General features: G+C 45.8%; 1 protein-coding gene across 1 annotated transcript; it reads right to left on the reverse strand.

Annotated features, from left to right (window-relative positions):
* Positions 1-5,371: 5,371 nt before the first annotated feature.
* LOC103292387 (olfactory receptor 6C2-like) lies at positions 5,372-6,319 on the reverse strand. The gene has a single exon (XM_008148583.3). It carries the CDS (start codon positions 6,317-6,319, stop codon positions 5,372-5,374), a length of 948 nt encoding a protein of 315 aa, XP_008146805.3.
* Positions 6,320-19,256: the final 12,937 nt, after the last annotated feature.

Genomic DNA, 19,256 nt, shown 5'->3' on the forward strand with positions numbered 1-19,256 from the left:
CCAGAGGCTCGCAGGCTCGCCTGGACTCGGGTCTCAGCGGGGTTTCGTCTTCTTGATCCCAATTCCTGTTGGTCAATTCCCTCTCAGCAATTCATTCGGTCATTTTCTCAGAGCTCCAGGGCGGCTGCCGCAGAACTCGTTGGGCGGCGGGCTCGGCAAGGCTCCGGTGTGCCCGGTGCCCGGCGGTGGGCTGGTCCGGTGTCGCTGCGTCGGCCCTTGGGTCTGCAACGGTGGCCAGTCGCTGAGCGTGCGCACCTGGCCACTTCGGGGCATTGAGATTCTTGAAGGACTCGGAGGTCAGCAAGCACGGAGTCTCCCACCCCATGTCTCCCAGGGGCTCGTCTGTCCGTGCTCGGCAGCGAGTGGAGCCGTCCCCTCAGCCGGAGACCGCCGGGGGAACTGCGCCGAGCACGTTCCAGGCCACCATTGTGTCGCCTGAGCCATAGTTCTTAAAGTGTGGACTTTGGGTCACCGGCATCAGCATCATCCTGCGTACCCCTCTCTTTTATTCTAGTTGTAGAGCATCTGCTCAGCCAGCCCCCCGGTCTTTCTGGCTGGTGTCTGCTCTGCTCTCCCGTCGTAGTCTCAATATTGTTGTGGTAGGCAACGATCAGGCTGCCGCCCTATGTCTCCATCTTGGTCCTCCTTTGTACAGTTAAGTCTTGATTGTTGTTGGTGTCACTGGGAGGAATTGTCGTCCAGGCCAATTGGCCGTGAGGACCCTCTTTGTCCATATAGGAAGAGTTGCTGTGCAGGAGACATGTTTGTGGGCCGGGTCTTGATGCAGCAATGCCTTGGCGCTCACTGAGTCTGCCTCTAGAATGCCTCCCTTATGCAAGTGATTGAAATCTGGTGTCATCTCCCACCAACCACTAGATGCCCTCGTTTCTGGGTCTCCAATGCAGTGTGGGTCAGCCACTACCTGAGGCACTCAGCAGGAAAAAGCTTCTGCTCAGCTTGGCTGGGGCGGAGCTACAGGGTGGAGCCTACAACCTTGGCTTCCTGTCAGCCCCGCCCTATGAGGCTCCTGTGTCTGTGTCCCTCTGTATTCCTTGCAAACACCTCTGAGAGAAACGCGCCCTGGAATTTCGCCCACTGCCAAACAGTCCAGTCCCTCCCCTAATGAATCTGGACTCCCAGATTCTCGCCTGGAACTGGGTTTCAGTGCAGTTGGAACTGGGTCTCAGCGCAGTCTGGCGTCCCTGTCTCCTTCCCAGCAGGGCCACCCAGTGACGCAGGCAAAAGTCCGTCCTCTGCGCACTTTCCAGTGCGCGCGTCTGGAGCCGCCGCTTCTCTGTGCCTCCGCCACCACAGCCCAAATTCATTCCCCCAGCGTGCGCCTGGCTTCCCAGGGTTTCGCCCGGAACTGGGGTTCAGTGCAGTCGGAACTGGGGTTCAGCACGGTCCTGAGCTTATGTCTCCTTCCCGCTAGGGCAGTTCAGTGGCGCAGGCAACAGTCCGTCCTTTGCGCCCCTTCCCGTGCGCGCCTCTGGAGCTCTGCCTTCCCCCGCTCCTCTGTGCCTGCGCCCCACAGCCCAGATTCATTCCCCCAGCCTGCGCCTGGCTTCCCAGGGTTTCGCCCGGAACTGGCGCTCAGTGCAGTCGGAGCCGGCGCTTAGCGCACTCCGGAGCCTTTATCTCCTTCCTGCCAGTGAACGCCGGCCAGGCCGTCAGCCGCCCCCTCCTCTCCGGCTCCATCCTCCCCGCAGGCGCGCGCGCTCGTGTCTCAGCCAGTTTCTCCATACCTCAGGCTTTTACGGCTCCCCCGATTGTCCCCGTGGCCCTCTCCTTCCCCCCAGCTGTGGGCATTTCAGTCCGCCAGCTCTCCTGTGGTTCTGGACGATGTCCGTTCTGACCTCTAGTTGTGCCTTTGAAATTGTTGTGCCCGGCTGCAGGTTAGGTGTTTCACCTATGCCGCCATCTTGGTTTCCTCTTAGCATGATATTCTCAAGATCCATCCATGTTGTGGCAAATGGCATATTTTTTTTCTCTTTATGGTCGAATAATATTCCACTGTATACTATGTAACATTTACATGTTCAAAGGACTTTTATTTTTTACATTTTAAATGTATTTATACTGAATTAGTGTTAACAAAATAAATTACAGCATATCTTTTTTCCTTGGTAACAGATGTTTGATATTCTATCATTGTGTAGATGGAAATCTATTTGAAAAGAAAAAAATGTATATAACTGGGATTATACCTCCTTCCTTCCTTCCTTCCTTCCTTCCTTCCTTCCTTCCTTCCTTCCTTCCTTTCTTCCTTCCTTTCTTTTTTTTATTATTATTTTTTAAAAATTCTCACCCAAGGATATTTTCCCATCGATTTTTAGAGAGAGTGGGCGAGGGAAAGACAGAGAGAAATAGTGATGTGAGAGAAATACATAGATTGGTTGCTTCCTACATGCGCCCCAATCAGGGCCTGGGCGGGGAGGAGCCTGCAACCAAATTACTTGCCCTTGACTGGAATCAAACCCAGGACCCTATGGTCCACAGGCTGATGATCTATCTACTGAGCCAAACTGGCTAGGGCTTACTTATTTTTAAAGTCAATGTATTTGGATGACATTGGTTAATAAGGTTATATAGGTTTCAAGTGTACATTTCTATGATACATCATCTATATATTGCATTGTGTGTTCACCACCCAAAGTCAAATCACATTATATCACCATATATTTGGCCCTCTTTACCCTTTACTACTTCCCCAGTCCCCTCCCCTCTGGTAACCACCAAACTGCTGTCTGTGTCTATGAGTTTCTGTTTTATATCCCACATATGAGGGAGATCACATGGTTCTTAGCTTTTTCTGATTGACTTATTTTTCTTAGCATAATGTTCTCAAGGTCAATCCATATTATTGTAAATGGCAGTATTTAATCTTTTCTTGTGGCTGAGTAGTATTCCATTGTATATATGTACCACAACATCTTTTTCCAATCATCTATTGAAGGACACTTTGGTTGTTTCCATGTGTTGGCCACTGTGAATCATGCTTGATTTTTTCCCTTTTGTCTTTCTGATTGTATCTCTTAGTTTCTGCTTCAGATAACCTGCATTAAAATTTGCCTTCCTTTAATATTCTATGTGCTTAGTTACTACATACAAATAAATAAATAAATGTTCCTACCATACCTAAATAATATATACATACACACATATACATGCTCATATTTAAATTTTCCAACCAAGAATATTGATTGCTCTTTTTTGTTTTAATCACATTTCATATTTTTGAATAGATATTATACTTTATTTATATGTACACTGTACTTTTTGTTAAATTTATTCTCTTGGTAATTAAGTTTTAAAAAATATATATTTTTATTGATTTCAGAGAGGAAGGGAGGAAGGGAGGAGAGAGAGATAGAAACATCAATGATGATACAGAACCATTTATTGGCTACCTTCTGCACACCCTGCACTGGGGATCGAGCCCACAACCCGGGCATGTGCCCTTAACCAGAATCTTACCTGGGACCTTTCAGTTTGCAGGTCGACGCTCTATCCACTGAGCCAAACTAGCTAGGGCGGTAATTACGTTTTTATGACTGTGTGACTGAAATAATATTTGCTGATTGATTTCCTGTTGTTTATTGTTATTCAAGTCCACTGATTTAAAAATATTTATTAACTTTTTTCAGTTAAAACATCAAATTCCCTTATTAATTCCACTAATTTTCTATTAGAGTTCTTGAGTTTTCAGGATATGTAAATATGTCCTCTGGATAAAAAACAGATATACCAAATTTCATCATTTTGAAGACAGCATGAATTGTAAGAAATACAATTAAGCTGTGTATCACTATTAAAAACAACAACTAGTGCTGGTGAGTATGTGGAGAAAGGAAACCCTCGTGCACTGCTGGTGGGAATGCAGATTGGTGTCGCCACTATGAAAAGAAGTATGGAGTTTCCTCAAAATTTAAAAATGGAACCTCCGTTTGACCCAGCCATCCCACTTCTGGGAATATGTCCTAAAAAGCCTGAAACACCAATCAGGAATAATATACGCATCCCTATGTTCACAGCAGTGTTACTTACAATAGCTAAGATTTGGAAACAACCCAAATACCCATCAGTAGATGAATGAATAAAACAGTTTGGGACTTTTACTAAATGGAATACTAGGCAGCTGTAAAAAAGACGGATCTCTTACCCTTTGGAACAGCGTGGATGGACCTGGAGACTATTATGTAAAGTGAAATAAGCCAATCTGAGAAAGACAAATACCACATGATCTCACTTATTTATGGAATCTAATGAACAAAATGGATTGACCAGCAAAATAAGACCTGAAGCATGGAGGCATGGAACAGACTGGCATACCTTGATGTGGGGATGGGTGGATAAGAAGAAATAAACCAAGAATTTTTATACTTACTCTAGCATGGTTTTCTAATTCAGACTTTCATTGCATGCGCAGCTATTGTGTCATTTCAAGTGCTCCACTAATCCTGAGACTTTAAACCTAAACCTTTGTGATCCATAATGCAATCTCCTATTCCCATCCCCAGTCTATAATCTTCTGAGCACCCACAAGTCATTTTACACATTATTGCTCTACTAAGAGTTGAATAATTCTGACATCTCCTATTATGAGTTTGCAATGATTTTAGCTATAGATTCCAATGAATATTTATTCATTTTTATCCAGTATTTCTGTGTTCATGGTAATAATATTTTCTTCTGTTTTCTCAATATTAAATGTGCTATAAATATTTCACATGTATTTTAACTTGTGACTTTTCATCTGTTTTAGACATTATACACAAAATTACTCTTTTACATGTGTTTAGGTATCACTATTGTGTGCATTTCAAGTACAGCTACAAAGCATTTCACCCTATATTTTCCCAAGAAATGACTTTTATATATATTAAAATAGTATTTGGAAGTTAATTAATTAATTAATTATTTATTTAAAAAATATATATTTATTGATTTTTTACAGAGAGGAAGAGAGAGGGATAGAGAGTTAGAAACATCGATGAGAGAGAAACATCGATCAGCTGCCTCTTGCACACCCCCTACTGGGGATGTGCCCGCAACCAAGGTACATGCCCTTGACCAGAATTGAACCTGGGACCCTTGAGTCCGCAGGCTGATGCTCTATTCACTGAGCCAAACCGGTTTCGGCAGGAAGTTAATTTATTTTTAAAAATTTAAATAAATTGACATAGAAAACTATCATATATTAGTTTGAAAAAATGAAGATACAAAAATGGCTTGAACAGGGCTCAATGGAAGTTTGGTTGAAGAAATGTTGAGAAAATTAATGCAACTCATGTATATATTGTTAAAAAACATATGAGATTACAAACTTCAAAAATACAATGTATCCTTGTTTTTGAGATGTCTGAAAATATTATTTCCTTTTATTAGAAGAGAGCAAAACAATTCTTTTGATGGAATCCTTGAAGGCTTTCTTAACTTGATTGTTTCTCAGTGTATAAATAAATGGGTTTAACATAGGTGAAATAGAAGAAATGAGCAGTGAAACTACTTTATTAATGGTCACTTGCTCCTTTGCTGCAGGATTCATATAGATGAAAATGCATGTACCATAGGTGATGGAAACCACAATCATGTGGGAAGAACAGGTGGAAAAGGCCTTTTTCCTTTGCTGAACAGAAGGGAATCTCAAAATTGTCTTGATAATGGAAGCATATGACAGAACAACACAAGTAAGAGTCATATTCAGGGTCAGGACAGCACAGATTATGACTGTCTGTTCGATGAGCCATGTGTCTGAGCATGAGATTTTCACTAAGGGAAATGCATCACAGGTAAAATGATCAATCATGTTAGAGTCACAAAATTTTAGAGTTAAACCCAGGCTAAGTGGTGGCATTATGACACATAAACCAGACATCCAACAGCTAAGGATAAGAGTCTGGCAGACCTTGCTGCTCATGATGGTCGTATAATGCAGGGGCTTGCAGATGGCCACATAGCGGTCATAGGACATGGCAGCCAGAAGAAAAAATTCTGTCACTCCACAGAGGTCAGTAAAAAACACTTGGATGAAACAATCATTGTAGGTAATGACCTTGTCACCTGCTGCAATACTATACATGTACCTGGGAATACAGGCAGATGTGAATGAGATCTCCAAAAAGGAGAAATTTTTTAAGAAAAAGTACATAGGTGTTTTTAGGTGAGAATCCACAGAGGTTAGTGTGATGATGGTCAGGTTTCCAGTTACACTCAGGGTGTAGGTGAGAAATAGAAAGATAAAAATCAGAACCTTCAGCTGAGGGTCATCTGTCAGTCCCAGCAGGATGAATGTTGTCACTGTAGCGTTTCTCATCATGGACTTCCGACTTGTTTCAATCTGTATGTGATATTCAGAGAAATTTTCTGATAGATTATAGCTTATTTTAACTGTTCTAAAACTTAATTTTTATGACCAACCTTAAGCACTGTGGCTGGCCCCTATTCCCCATTACACACTCCCTCTATTTCCCCCCTTGATTATGTGCATTACCTGACTATGTGTGTTACCTTTGTTGCTGACACAAATGATGATTATCTTCTCTTCCCTCCCTCACCTTGTAGTCAATGAATTATCTTCAGTATACTACACTAAGCAGGGACTCAAATGTTCCTACTATTCAATCAATGTGTCAAATATTGACATTTTTCTGACATTAATTAATAAAAAATATGTTCTTCTTGTGTATCTAGTTTACTTGTTTTATGAGAATGCCCACTTTATTGTTTATCTTATTGTGTTCTGTTCCTGTGGATGTTGGGGCAGAATTATAGTGACCATCCAGTTCACAAAACTTCCAATATAAAGAAAAATCACTAACTGAGGATCATGGGTTACTCAATAGTCAGAATCCATTTAGGAAATTTAGTCACTCATTCAACAACTATCAAGTACTTATATTAAATTGAGATGTAGAAATGATATATATGTACATATTTTTTATTTTTGCAGCTCACCTACCTTCCATCTTTTCTCCTACACTCTCACATTTGTGTGCCACTGTGAAATCTGACTTGTCCTTCAGATTTTGAACATTATTCAATGCTGAAAATATGTTTTCTCCATGATTTTGCAATTTATTTTATAATAGAAGTCAATAAACAGACTGACCAGAACATGTAACTAATTGATTTATGTTTATTTTATCTTCCAAAGAAATGCTCAAAATGGACACAGGAATCTGTAATGAGATGCTATGACTTCAGTCATTTTGTTATTCTTTTTGGGGTGGAAAGAGGAATGCAAAGGGCATGCTTGTATATTTCTATAGAAAGATACTTTATTATTTTTAATTTGTGGTTGAATAGTCTATACAAAGTTACCCTGAATATTTCTCACATTAAGCAAGACACAGGTTTGTTTATGTGTCTTATGCATGAACCTCCCAGACAATGACATTTATTCACATGAAGGAAATTCATTCTCAAAAAAAGAATTTAATAAATATATCTTAAACACATTAGGAGTATATAAACTACCACTATCATATAAATCCATTTACTTGTCAGAGGAAATTATAATCTAGATCCTAAAATCAAAGAGACAAACTATCATACTTACTTTTCTGTTAGTAAATCAGAACTTCTGTTGGCTATTTAAACATAGCAATATTAAGACTATAGTCTCCATCATTGAAAAAAAAATTACTCTAAATGCTGAGAACTCTCTCCACTGGTGGAAGTGATAATAATGTAAATAATCAAGACAGAGTGAAATGCTTTTATGATATCAAATGTGACTTTTCTTTTTAATTTGCAGAAAAAGTCATTAAGTGAAAACAGCAAATGGTCCTTCGTGACCTACAATCAAGAATTGTTAATTAATTTTATGAGAAATGAAGTTTGGTAAATACACAATGAAGCAGGCTTCAGTGGGACTGTCTCCTTGGAGATATGAAGATGTTGCAGGAGAATTTATTTTATTTTTAAAAAATGTATCTTTATTTTTGAAAGTATTACAGATGTTCCCCTTTCCCCCCATTAACCTCCTCCAACTTGCTCCTGTCCCCTCCCCAATCCTTCACTGCATATTGTCTGTGTCAATGGGTTATGCATATAAGTTCTTTTGTTACTCACTTCCTGCCACCCTTCACCCCCCACTCTCCACTTACCTCTGAGCTTCATCATTCTGTTTCATGCTTCCATTCTCTGGATCTATTTTGCTCCTCAGTGTATTTTGTTCATTAGATGTCACATATAAGTGAGATCATGTGATACTTGTCCTTCTCTGACTGGCTTATTTCGCTTAGCACGATACTCTCCAGGTCCCTCCATGCTGTCTCAAAGGGTAAGACATCCTTATTTTTTACTGCTGCATAGTATTTCATGGTGTAAAAGTCCCACAGCTTTTTTATCTGCTCACCTACTGATGAGCACTTGGGCTGTTTCCAGATCTTAGCTGCCAGTGGTCTTGATCCGTCATCTAGAAGGGTTCAGGAACCTGGAGAAGGCAATGTGCATAAATTAATCAAGAGTCCAGAGACGAAACATAATTTTGAAAGGCATCATGGGGAGTCAGAGAAGACTTAGCTAAAGGAACTAAGTTCTCCTTCTCTCAGGACCCCTTGCTTTTTATTAACACAATTTGTCCTAAGGCAAGGTGGAGATATACACATCAATGGGTAGGGTTTCTTACAGAATCCATTGTTAGATTGGGGAAAATTGCCTACGGCTGTTCAGGTGTTTGGCCAGTAGATTAATATGCCCTTAGCTGTCTGAACAGCTGTCTGAAATATCCCACTGCTGAACAGCAAGCAATCATTTAATACATCCTTTTCAGGTTTGGGGAAATGCCCTTAGCAATTCCAGATGATTCAGCCCTGCTGACATGCTGGAATTGTCTTCCAGCACTTAGCTATTGTAAATAGCATTGCTTTGAAAAATGGCAGGACAACTGTGTCATTTAAATTACACAGTTCATTTCTTAACTGATTGTTTTTCTTTTTTTTTTTTTTAGAGAGAGAGGAAAGGAGAGGGATAAAGAGATAGAAACATTGATACAAGATAAACATGGATTGACTACTCCTGCATCCCCCATGCTGGGGATTGAGCCCAAAACCTGAGCATGTGCTTTGACTGGGAATTGAATTGTGGATTCCTGGTTCATAGGTCCATGCTCAATCACTGAGTAACACTGGCCAGGTATATTTTCCATATGAACAACTGTAAACATACTTTTGCTCCTCCCTGTATAAGGCTAATGCTTACAGATAGATCTTATCCTTCCAGATTTTTCTTTCTCCAAACACACTGACTGCATTATTCACAAATGTATAAAATTTGCAACCATATCTTATAACTGGAGACAATACATATTTTTATAGTTGCACAACAATATAAATATACTAAGTGCCACTGAATCTTACTTAAAAATGGTCAAAATAGTAAATTCTGTGTTATGCATATTTTACTACAATAAGAAACATACATGTTTATGTATTTAAACATCTTATTACATAATATAAATTTTACCTAAGTTGTCAGCTTATGATATGCACTTTTAATAACAATCCCTTATGCTTTTCTTAATATGTATAAAAACTATAGTTATATCACCTCTCTCATTCCTTTTACACACATGCAATTGGCACCAGCGAGAGCTATATATATATATATATATATATATATATATATATATATATATATAAACTTGCTTAATTAGACCTGCTTTCTGATTTAGCTAAACCTTTTCCAGCCCAGTGAAGCACCCCAACTTCTCTTTCAGGTAACTGTCAGCAACACAGCAATAAATATCAACACGAAGCACATTATTATTGTAGATCACGGAGGGAGAACAAAGGGTAAAATATTTAACTGCAGCAGTGTTGGGCTATATTCTTGGCAGTTAGAAAACCTGAAGTCATTTTCAAGGTCCACCATTTTTTACTTCTTTTCAGTCAGGTCAAGTGTCTAAACTTTCTAAATCTCTGTTTTCCCACTGCTGAACAGAAAATAGGATTCCACTGAGTCTCCTATCTATTTATTCCAGGACTTCTATGAGGATCAAATGAGATGAGGCACGGGAAAACGCTTCACAGACATCTAGTTAAAGTGTGAAATGTTTGCACCTGGCTATAAAGCAAGACGTGTTCCTGGGCTGAAGAAATTGCAAGGAGGCCAGTTGTCACTAGGAAGAGGAATCTGGGCATTGCTATGTGACATCATTACCCAATCCCCATAGTGACTGTTTTTGGGAGGGACTGGGCTGTGTGCCGCATTTGTGCCATGGGGTCTCAGCAGCATTGGCTGCCATTTGGTGGGCTGTCACTCCAGGGTGGTGGTGGGGCCTGTGCTCCACTTAGGGGAAGCCCAGTGTTGCTTTGTGGGCACCAGGTCCGTGGTGCCATTTCTTTGTAAATGGCCAGTGCACTTCATGGCAGCTCCTACATTGAGCGTCTGCCCCCTGGTGATCAGTGCTTGTCATAGCGACTGGTCGGATGGTCGGAGGGACACTTAGCATATAAGTCTATTATATATATAGATAGGAATATAATTATTTTCATCAAATAAAACAAAATTATGTATTCAACTTTTATAATTTTTAAAAAAATATATATTTTATTTACTTCAGAGAGGAAGGGAGAGGGAGAGAGAGATAGAAACATCAGTGATGAGAGAGAATCATTGATCAGCTGCCCCCTGCACACTCTCTCCTGGGGATCAAGCTCACAACACGGGCATGTGCCCTTGACTGGAATCAAACCCAGGGCGCTTCAGTCCGCAGGCTGATGCTCTATCAACTGAGCCGACCAGCTAGGGCCATTTTTATAAGTTTTAAAGAAGATTCTCTATTATAGTTTTACTAAAAATATTTTTGTACTCTAGTTAACATATTCTAGGAGAGAACTTATTTTTCAGAAATACAATACCTGAAATGAAGAATTTACTGGATGATATTAATAGTCTTATAGATAATGCAAAAGAAAAGAACTTTTACGTAGAGCAACTAAAATCTGATACACTGAAACAGAGAGGGGAAGATACTGAAAATATAAATAGATTTAAAGCCTGTAAGACAATATTAACTGATCTAATGCACATGTAACTGGAGTGAGAATAAAGAAAGACTACAGGGCTGGGCAGGGATGACAAAAATATTCAAAGAAATTAAAGAAAATGAATGAAACTGTACAAATTTGATAACAAAAAGTTTGATAATCATCAAGAAGAAGAAACACAAAAGAATCACACCAACGATAATAAAAATGAAATTCCTAAGAACAAGTGATTAAAAAACCTTCAAAAAGCAGCTACTGGGACAGACATAGAATGATCACAGATTCCTCACCAGAATAAATGCAAGCTAGAAGACAAGGAAAAATCATCTTTAAAGATGAGATTCCCTGAAAGGGAAACATGCTCTAAGTTAATCCAGTTCTGAATTAGATGGGAGAATATCCAATTTAGGGAATAGTAACAATAATATCTAACATTCAATCACTGTCGCCAACTGCTAACACTGATAATATACTTCAGTGACTTAGGGATCACTTCCTTTGAAAAACTCTCTTGAGCCACTTGTCTGGGTTAAGTACCCCTCTTTTTCTTCATATTGGAACACTGGTTATTACTCTGTTAGCATTCAGCAGGAAGAAGTACTTTGTTGAGATTTGGGACTATGATTTATTCAAATTATATCACACTCTTAGCAAAATTCCAGACTTACAATCAAATACTCAAAAAAATTTTACCCTACAATATGTGACTTGCATGTTTAACCTACTGACCTCCAAATCACTAGCTTTCTCCCTCAATGCAATTGGCACTACCTTTTTAAAATATCTTTAGCAAAAGTTTTCCATGTCCTTGACTGAACATGACAGCTATTGATATAGTTTTGCTTTGGTGGAGGAGTTATCACTAAACCTTTAGCAATTATATTATGCAATGACCCATTGATGCTGAGAGCTCCTTCTGATGACCAAAGAGATAGCTCCCTTCCTCTTTCTAATTTTTTATTTTTCTCTTTTTCAAGATGCCACATATCTTCTCAAAACACCTCATTGAGATATTAAAGCAGAAGCCAAGGATTTGCAATTCTGTTTTCCTTACTAGCTGTTTCCTATTTGATCCTAACATATAACTAATCACTCACTCTTGAATACTCAAATATTCTGTATCTGCAATTGGTATGTATCTCAAGGGTTGTAATTTTCCTAAATTGCTTATTAATAAAGCATCTAGTGGAGGCCTTATAAATAGTTTCACTTAGTTCCTTTTATTTATTATTACTTTTTAAAATCCTCACCTGAGTATATTTTTCCATTGATTTTAGAGAGAGTGGAAGAGAGAGGGAAGACAGAGAGAAACATTGATGTTGCCTCTTGCACGAGCCCTGACCAGGTCCCAGGCCAGGAAGAATCCTGAAACCAAGGTATGTGCCCTTGCCTGGAAATGAACCTGGGACTCTTCCAAACTGGCTAGGGCATATTTTTATTTTTACCTACTAAAGTGAAGGCAGGAACTTCCCCCCACTTAGTGCCCAGCTTCCACTGTTCAGCCTCTAATATTTAAAACACCATGTTAAGGAAACAGAACCAAGTTAATTCCTGAGAGCCAGTATTTTTTGAGAGGGAGTCACCAGGCTGCCTCTCTGACACCCCATACTGGGGATGGAGCCTGTAACCCAGGCATGTGCGCTGACTGGGAACCCATGACCTCCTGATTCATAGGCCAACATTCAACTACTGAGCCATGCCAGCCCGGCTGAGAGGCAGTATTTTAAGACCACAGGGAAAAACCAACCACAGTAGCTCATACTGAGTTATAGAAATGAAATATATCTGAAGCCTGGTAACCTCTTCTCAGTTCATCTCTTCTTAACTCACTCTCCTCTATAGGCACACTGCTGAACAGCGTTCCTAATTGCAAAAATATTTTGTCTTTGAGCCATGTTTATTCCTTGCCTAGATACAAAGAGACCAACTTCGACAAACTAGTTGATAGTCAAGTGTAAGGGCTCCATGCCTATCTCTCTTGCAGAGATGATTCTTGTTAAATTTACAAGTGAGTAGGGGAAGAAACTATTGGGACATGAACAAATATGTCCTTTTATTGAGGAAAGTGTATGTCTATGTTTGTGTACACACATGTATACACACAACTACAATTATGTGTTTCCCTTTTTAGATACATGTTTTCAGGTATGAATAACATTTTGACACAGGTTGCTTCTGGATGTTAAAAAACCATGCTACATTGAGATATCTTTAAATTTTACTAATCCATCAGCAGGTGTCAATAAATTTTAATATATATATATTTAATTACTTAAATATTACTTGTCAGCATGGTGTGGCTCACTGGTTAGAATGTTGGCCCGCACCGAAGGGTCCCTGGTTCCATTCCTGGTCAAGGGCACTTACCTGGGTTTCAGGTTCTGTCCCCATCCCTGATCAGGGTATGTGTGGGAGGCAACCAGTCTATATGCCTCTCTCTCTCATTGATGTTTCTCTCTCTTTCTCTCTCTCCCAATTTCTCTCCTTCCCTCCCTTCTAATTTATTTATTTATTTATTTATTTATTTATTATTTTCTTTATTGATTAAAGTATTACATATGTGTCCTTTTCTCCCCATTACCCCCCTCTCCCCGCACATGCCCTCACCCCCCTAGTATCTGTGTCCATTGGTTATGCTCATATGCATGCATATAAGTCCTTTGGTTGATCTCTCCCCCTTACCCCCACCCTCCCCTGCCTTCCCTCTGAGGTTTGATGGTCTGATTGGTGCTTCTCTGTCTCTGGATCTGTTTTTGTTCATCAGTTTATGTTGTTCATTATATTCCACAAATGAGTGAGATCATGTGATATTTATCTTTTTCCAACTGACTTATTTCACTTAGCATAATGCTCTCCAGGCCCATCCATGCTGTTGCAAATGGCAGGAGTTCCTTCCTTTTTACAGCAGCGTAGTATTCCACAGTGTAGATTCACCACAGTTTTCTAATCCACTCATCTGCTTTGGGCACTTAGGCTGTTTCCAAATCTTAGCTATGGTAAAGTGTGCTGCTATGAACATAGGGGTGCATATGTCCTTTCTGATTGGAGTTTCTGATTTCTTAGGATATATTTCTAGAAGTGGGAGCACTGGGTCAAATGGGAGTTCCATTTTTAGTTTTTTGAGGAAACTCCATACTGTTCTCCACAGTGGATGAACCAGTCTGCATTCCCACCAGCAGCACACGAGGGTGCCTTTTTCTCCACATCCTCACCAGCACTTGTCATTCTATATAATAAAGAGATAATATGCAAAGTGACTGTCACACACTCACAAGATGGCCACCCCCATGTGGGCACAAGATGGCCGGTAGGGGAGGGCAGTTGGGGGCGACCAGGCCTGTAGGAGAAGGCAGTTAGGGGTGACCAGGCCAGCAGGGGAGGGAAGTTGGGGGTGTCAGGGCAGGTAGGGGAAGGCAGTTGGGGGGGACCATGCTGGCAGGGGAGGGCAGTAGGGGGTGATCAGGCCAGCGGGGGAGCAGTTAGGCATCAATCAGGCTGGCAGGTAAGTAGTTAGGGTGTGATCAGGATGGCAGGCAGAAGAGATGAGGGGCAATCAGGCAGGCAGGGAGGTGAGTGGTTGGGAGCCAGCAGTCCCAGATTGTAAGTGGGATGTCCCAGATTCGAGAGAGTGCAGGCTGGGTTGAGGGACACCCTCTCCCCGCTAAGTGAACCGGGAGTTTGATTGCTTGCTGTGATGTGCACTGACCACCAGGGGGCAGCATGGAATGAAGGGAGGCCCTGGCTGGCAGCCAGCAGCCGCTAGGGACCCCACCCATGCATGAATATCATGCACCTGGCCTCTAGTTTGTTGATAATAGCCATTCTGAAAGGTGTGAGATGGTACCTCATTGTTGTTTTGATTTGCTTCTCTTGGATGATTAGTGACTTTGCACATGTTTTCATATGTCTCTTGGCCTTCTGTATGTCCTCCTTTTTTTTTTTTTTTTTTAAATTTCTTTATTGATTAAGGTGTCACATATTTGTCCTCATCCCCCCATTCCCATCCCACCCCTCTCCCCACGGATGCCCCAATCCCCTGTTGAACTTAACCGTTGGATAGGCTTATATGCATGCATACAGGTCCTTTGGTTGAACTCTCCCCCTCCCCCCACCCTCCCCCTACCCTCCCCTATCCTCCCTCTGAGGCCCGATAGTCCGATCGATGCCTCCTTGCTTCTGGTTCTGTTCTTGTTCCTCAGTCTATGTTGTTCATCATTTCCCCTAGATGAGCGAGATCATATGTCACTAGATATACACTAATAAGCACTGAATGTGAGACGAGCAATAATAGTTATGCTGACAGGCAAATGAATCAGTCTGTAGCGAGCTTCCCCCTGGACCAACAGTTCTTTTGAGACTCAATTTCAATGTCCAGTAGTTCCTTATGTGTACATGTCAGCACTGACCCCCCAGCTCTGGATGGTGGACAAATGGCGGTAACGGAGGTCCGACTCCCTCTGGTTTGGTCTCGGCCGAACCCAGGGGCACGGCGTCACCCGGACTAAGGGGCACGTGGCCTCACCCATACCCAAGGGGCGCGTGGTCTCACCCGGGCCTGGGACCCAGCCTCACCCGGATGGATCCAGGGGCACACGGCCTCACCCGGACCCAGGCTCTGGCTTCACCCGGACCCAGGGACACTTGGCCTCTCCCAGACCCAGGGCCACTTGGGCTCACCCGGGCCTAGGTGCATTAGGCCTCATCTGGATCCAGGGACACATGGTCGCACCCGGACACAGGGACGCTTGGCCTCTCCCAGACCCAGGGCCACTTGGGCTCACCCGGACCTAGGTGCACGAGGCCTCATCTGGATCCAGGGACACATGGTCGCACTCGGACCCAGGGACGCTTGGCCTCTCCCAGACCCAGGGCCACTTGGGCTCACCCGGGCCTAGGTGCACGAGGCCTCACCCGGATCCAGGGACACATGGTCTCACCCGGACACAGGGACGCTTGGCCTCTCCCAGACCCAGGGCCACTTGGGCTCACCCGGGCCTAGGTGCACGAGGCCTCATCCGGATCCAGGGACACATGGTCGCACCCGGACCCAGGGACGCTTGGCCTCTCCCAGACCCAGGGCCACTTGGGCTCACCCGGGCCTAGGTGCACGAGGCCTCATCTGGATCCAGGAACACATGGTCTCACCCGGACCCAGGGACGCTTGGCCTCTCCCAGACCCAGGGCCACTTGGGCTCACCCGGGCCTAGGTGCACGAGGCCTCATCCGGATCCAGGGACACATGGTCGCACCCGGACCCAGGGACGCTTGGCCTCTCCCAGACCCAGGGCCACTTGGGCTCACCCGGGCCTAGGTGCACGAGGCCTCATCTGGATCCAGGAACACATGGTCTCACCCGGACCCAGGGACGCTTGGCCTCTCCCAGACCCAGGGCCACTTGGGCTCACCCGGACCTAGGTGCACGAGGCCTCATCTGGATCCAGGGACACATGGTCGCACCCGGACCCAGGGACGCTTGGCCTCTCCCAGACCCAGGGCCACTTGGGCTCACCCGGGCCTAGGTGCACGATGCCTCACCCGGATCCAGGGACACATGGTCTCACCCGGACACAGGGACGCTTGGCCTCTCCCAGACCCAGGGCCACTTGGGCTCACCCGGACCTAGGTGCACGAGGCCTCATCTGGATCCAGGGACACATGGTCGCACCCGGACCCAGGGACGCTTGGCCTCTCCCAGACCCAGGGCCACTTGGGCTCACCCGGACCTAGGTGCACGAGGCCTCATCCGGATCCAGGGACACATGGTCGCACCCGGACCCAGGGACGCTTGGCCTCTCCCAGACCCAGGGCCACTTGGGCTCACCCGGGCCTAGGTGCACGAGGCCTCATCTGGATCCAGGGACACATGGTCTCACCCGGACCCAGGGACGCTTGGCCTCTCCCAGACCCAGGGCCACTTGGGCTCACCCGGGCCTAGGTGCACGAGGCCTCATCCGGATCCAGGGACGCATGGTCTCACCCGGACCCAGGGACGCTTGGCCTCTCCCAGACCCAGGGCCACTTGGGCTCACCCGGGCCTAGGTGCACGAGGCCTCACCCGGATCCAGGGACACATGGTCTCACCTGGACCCAGGGGCGCTTGGTATTTTCCAGACCCAGGGGCACGTGGCCTCACCCGGGCCTAGGTGCTCGAGGCCTCACCCGGATCCAGGGACACATGGTCTCACCCGGACCCAGGGACGCTTGGCCTCTCCCAGACCCAGGGCCACTTGGGCTCACCCGGGCCTAGGTGCACGAGGCCTCACCCGGATCCAGGGACACATGGTCTCACCCGGACCCAGGGACGCTTGGCCTCTCCCAGACCCAGGGCCACTTGGGCTCACCCGGGCCTAGGTTCACGAGGCCTCACCCGATCCAGGGACACATGGTCTCACCTGGACCCAGGGATGTTTGGCCTCTCCCAGACCCAGGGCCACTTGGGCTCACCCGGGCCTAGATGCGCGAGGCCTCACCTGGATCTATGGACCCCTGGCCTCACTCGGACCCAGGGGAGCGCGGCCCCCCCCAGACCCAGGGGCGCTTGGCACCTCCGCAAGAGTCCCGCCTCTCCCCGCAGGCATCTGGGTCTCCCACGGGTCCCCAGAAGCTGGATTTCAGTGTGATGGAGAGCTAATCTCCCCTAGGTTTGGAACAAAAGCCCCTTTCCCCCGCCACCAACCAGACCCATGCGCCTCCACACCTCATCCCCTCCGATTTCGCTGGTTTCCTCTTCCCTCTTAGCTATAAATCTACCATTCAGCCATCTCTCCTGTAGTTCTGGATGGCAGAGGCTCTGTCCTCCATTCGTGCCCCTGAAATTGCTGTGCGCGGTGGAGTTCGCAGTTCCTTTGTTTAACTTAGCCGCCTTCTTGATTCTCCTCTGTCAAAATGGCTTAAAGGGCTTGAATGTAAGATGAGAACTCCTAAGAATCCTCCAAATCGGTGTTGGTGGCCTCCGGGGCCTCGAGGATCTCACTGCGCAGTTCGGCCAGGTCGGTGGCGCGGATGCGCCCCTCCTGCAGAAAGATGGTCTCTTCCTTCACAGAGAGCCGCTGCGCTGAGTCCGCGGCCGCCGCCACAGCAGCTGCTGCGGCGCCCACGAGCCCATGGCCCCGGCTGCGGTGCTGACTGAGAGGAGCAGCCACCCGGTCTGGGGAGACGCGAGCAGCAGTCGCCACCCTCACTAGTCCATGTTCCAGTTGTATTTCCGAAACTGTCATGTGAGGCAACACATCAGCCTTCACCTCCGCCGTCATCTTTTTCGAATTCCCCAATTTGTTCTTCTTAATCCCTTGAATTCAGTCAACTCTACTGAGGTCTAGTGGCGCCGTGAGGTGCACGGAGAGGGCGCCTGGGCCTCCGTCCGGTGTGCGGGGCGCGCGGCCCGCGGAACCAGGCGCGCGGGGGCCTCGCGGCGGGGATGGGCGCTGGGCGGCCGCCGGGCTCCGGGCGCCGCTGCCGCCGCGGCGTCCCCAGTGCCCCGGGCCGGGCGGCCTGCGGGGGCGGCGCAGTTGCGAAACTGATTGAGTATCTACAGTTAAGTCTTGATTGTTGTTGGTGTCACTAGGAGGAATTGTCCTCCAGGCCAATTGTCCATGAGGACCCTCTTTGTCTATATAGGAAGAGTTGCTGTGCAGGAGACATGAGGCTCCTGTGTCTGTGTCCCTCTGTATTCCTTGCAAACACCTCTGAGAGAAACGCGCCCTGGAGTTTCGCCCGCTGCCTGGAACTGGGTTTCAGTGCAGTTGGAACTGGGTCTCAGCGCAGTCTGGCGCCTTTGTCTCCTTCCCAGCAGGGCCATTCAGTGGCGCAGGCAACAGTCCCTCCTCTGCGCGCCCTCCCGTGTGCGCCTCTGGAGCCGCCGCTCCTCTGTGCCTCTGCCCCACAGGCCAAATTCATTCCCCCAGCATGTGCCTGGCTTCCCAGGGTTTCTCCCGGAACTGGGGTTCAGTGCAGTCGGAACTGGGGTTCAGCGCGGTCCGGGGCCCTTGTCTCCTTCCCGCTAGGGCAGTTCAGTGGCGCAGGCAACAGTCCGTCCTTTGCGCCCCTTCCTGCGCGCGCCTCTGGAGCTCTGCCTTCCGCCGCTCCTCTGTGCCTGCGCCCCACAGCCCAGATTCATTCCCCCAGCCTGCGCCTGGCTTCCCAGGGTTTCGCCCGGAACGGGGTTCAGTGCAGTCGGAGCCGGCGCTCAGCGCAATCCGGAGCCTTTATCTCCTTCCTGCCAGTGAACGCCGGCCAGGCCGTCAGCCGCCCCTTCCTCTC

This window comes from Eptesicus fuscus, chromosome 7 (genome assembly GCF_027574615.1).
Source record: "Eptesicus fuscus isolate TK198812 chromosome 7, DD_ASM_mEF_20220401, whole genome shotgun sequence".
Taxonomy (NCBI): Eukaryota; Metazoa; Chordata; class Mammalia; order Chiroptera; family Vespertilionidae; genus Eptesicus; species Eptesicus fuscus.

Bases quoted from the DNA above. Each gene is read 5' to 3' on its own strand.
- LOC103292387 (XM_008148583.3), bottom strand. From the start codon at position 6,319: ATGATGAGAAACGCTACAGTGACAACATTCATCCTGCTGGGACTGACA.